Genomic DNA, 552 nt, shown 5'->3' on the forward strand with positions numbered 1-552 from the left:
GTAACCCCCGCATCTGCGACGCCGACTTGATGAAGCGCCAGACGAAATTCCCACGAGAAATCCTCCTCCTCTAACACAATACCTCCAGGTCCAAGGGCAAGGTCAAGGACAAGGCCCAGCACGCCGTCATCCTCGACAAGCAGACTTCTGAGAAGCTCTACAAGGATGTCCAGTCCTTCCGCCTCGTCACCGTCGCCACTCTCGTCGACCGCATGAAGATCAACGGTTCGCTCGCGAGGAGGTGCATCAAGGACCTCGAGGAGAAGGGCCTCATCCGCCCGGTGGTGCAGCACAGCAAGATGCAGATCTACAGTACGTTTGCTCGCCACGCAGTCATTCGAGGAATAGCGGCTAACAAGTTCAGCCCGTGCTGTTGGCGGTACCGATTAAACGATTCCCCTTACTGCGAGGGACATGACTTTGTTTTTGCGTCTTTAGGGAGGGCTTGCCCGGGTTTCCCAGGGGTAGATATCACGGCCCGGACTAAGGCCGGTATCCTCGGTGTAGCAGAGATTCGGAATCGGTTGACCCAATGACTCAAGATCTATGCGC

General features: G+C 56.3%; 1 protein-coding gene across 1 annotated transcript in view; it reads left to right on the forward strand.

Moving 5' to 3' along the window:
• VDBG_05592 (40S ribosomal protein S25) overlaps positions 1-533 on the forward strand; it is a gene marked incomplete at both ends in the record, with an annotated part of 973 nt that extends 440 nt beyond the window's left edge. Inside the window, 2 exons of the mRNA XM_003004433.1 lie at positions 89-312; positions 365-533. Coding sequence (XP_003004479.1) covers positions 89-312; positions 365-390 — 250 coding nt within the window. The remainder of the gene's footprint in view (positions 1-88; positions 313-364) is intronic.
• Between the last annotated feature and the right edge of the window lie 19 nt (positions 534-552).

This window comes from Verticillium alfalfae, genomic scaffold, assembly GCF_000150825.1.
Source record: "Verticillium alfalfae VaMs.102 supercont1.6 genomic scaffold, whole genome shotgun sequence".
Lineage (NCBI taxonomy): Eukaryota > Fungi > Ascomycota > Sordariomycetes > Glomerellales > Plectosphaerellaceae > Verticillium > Verticillium alfalfae.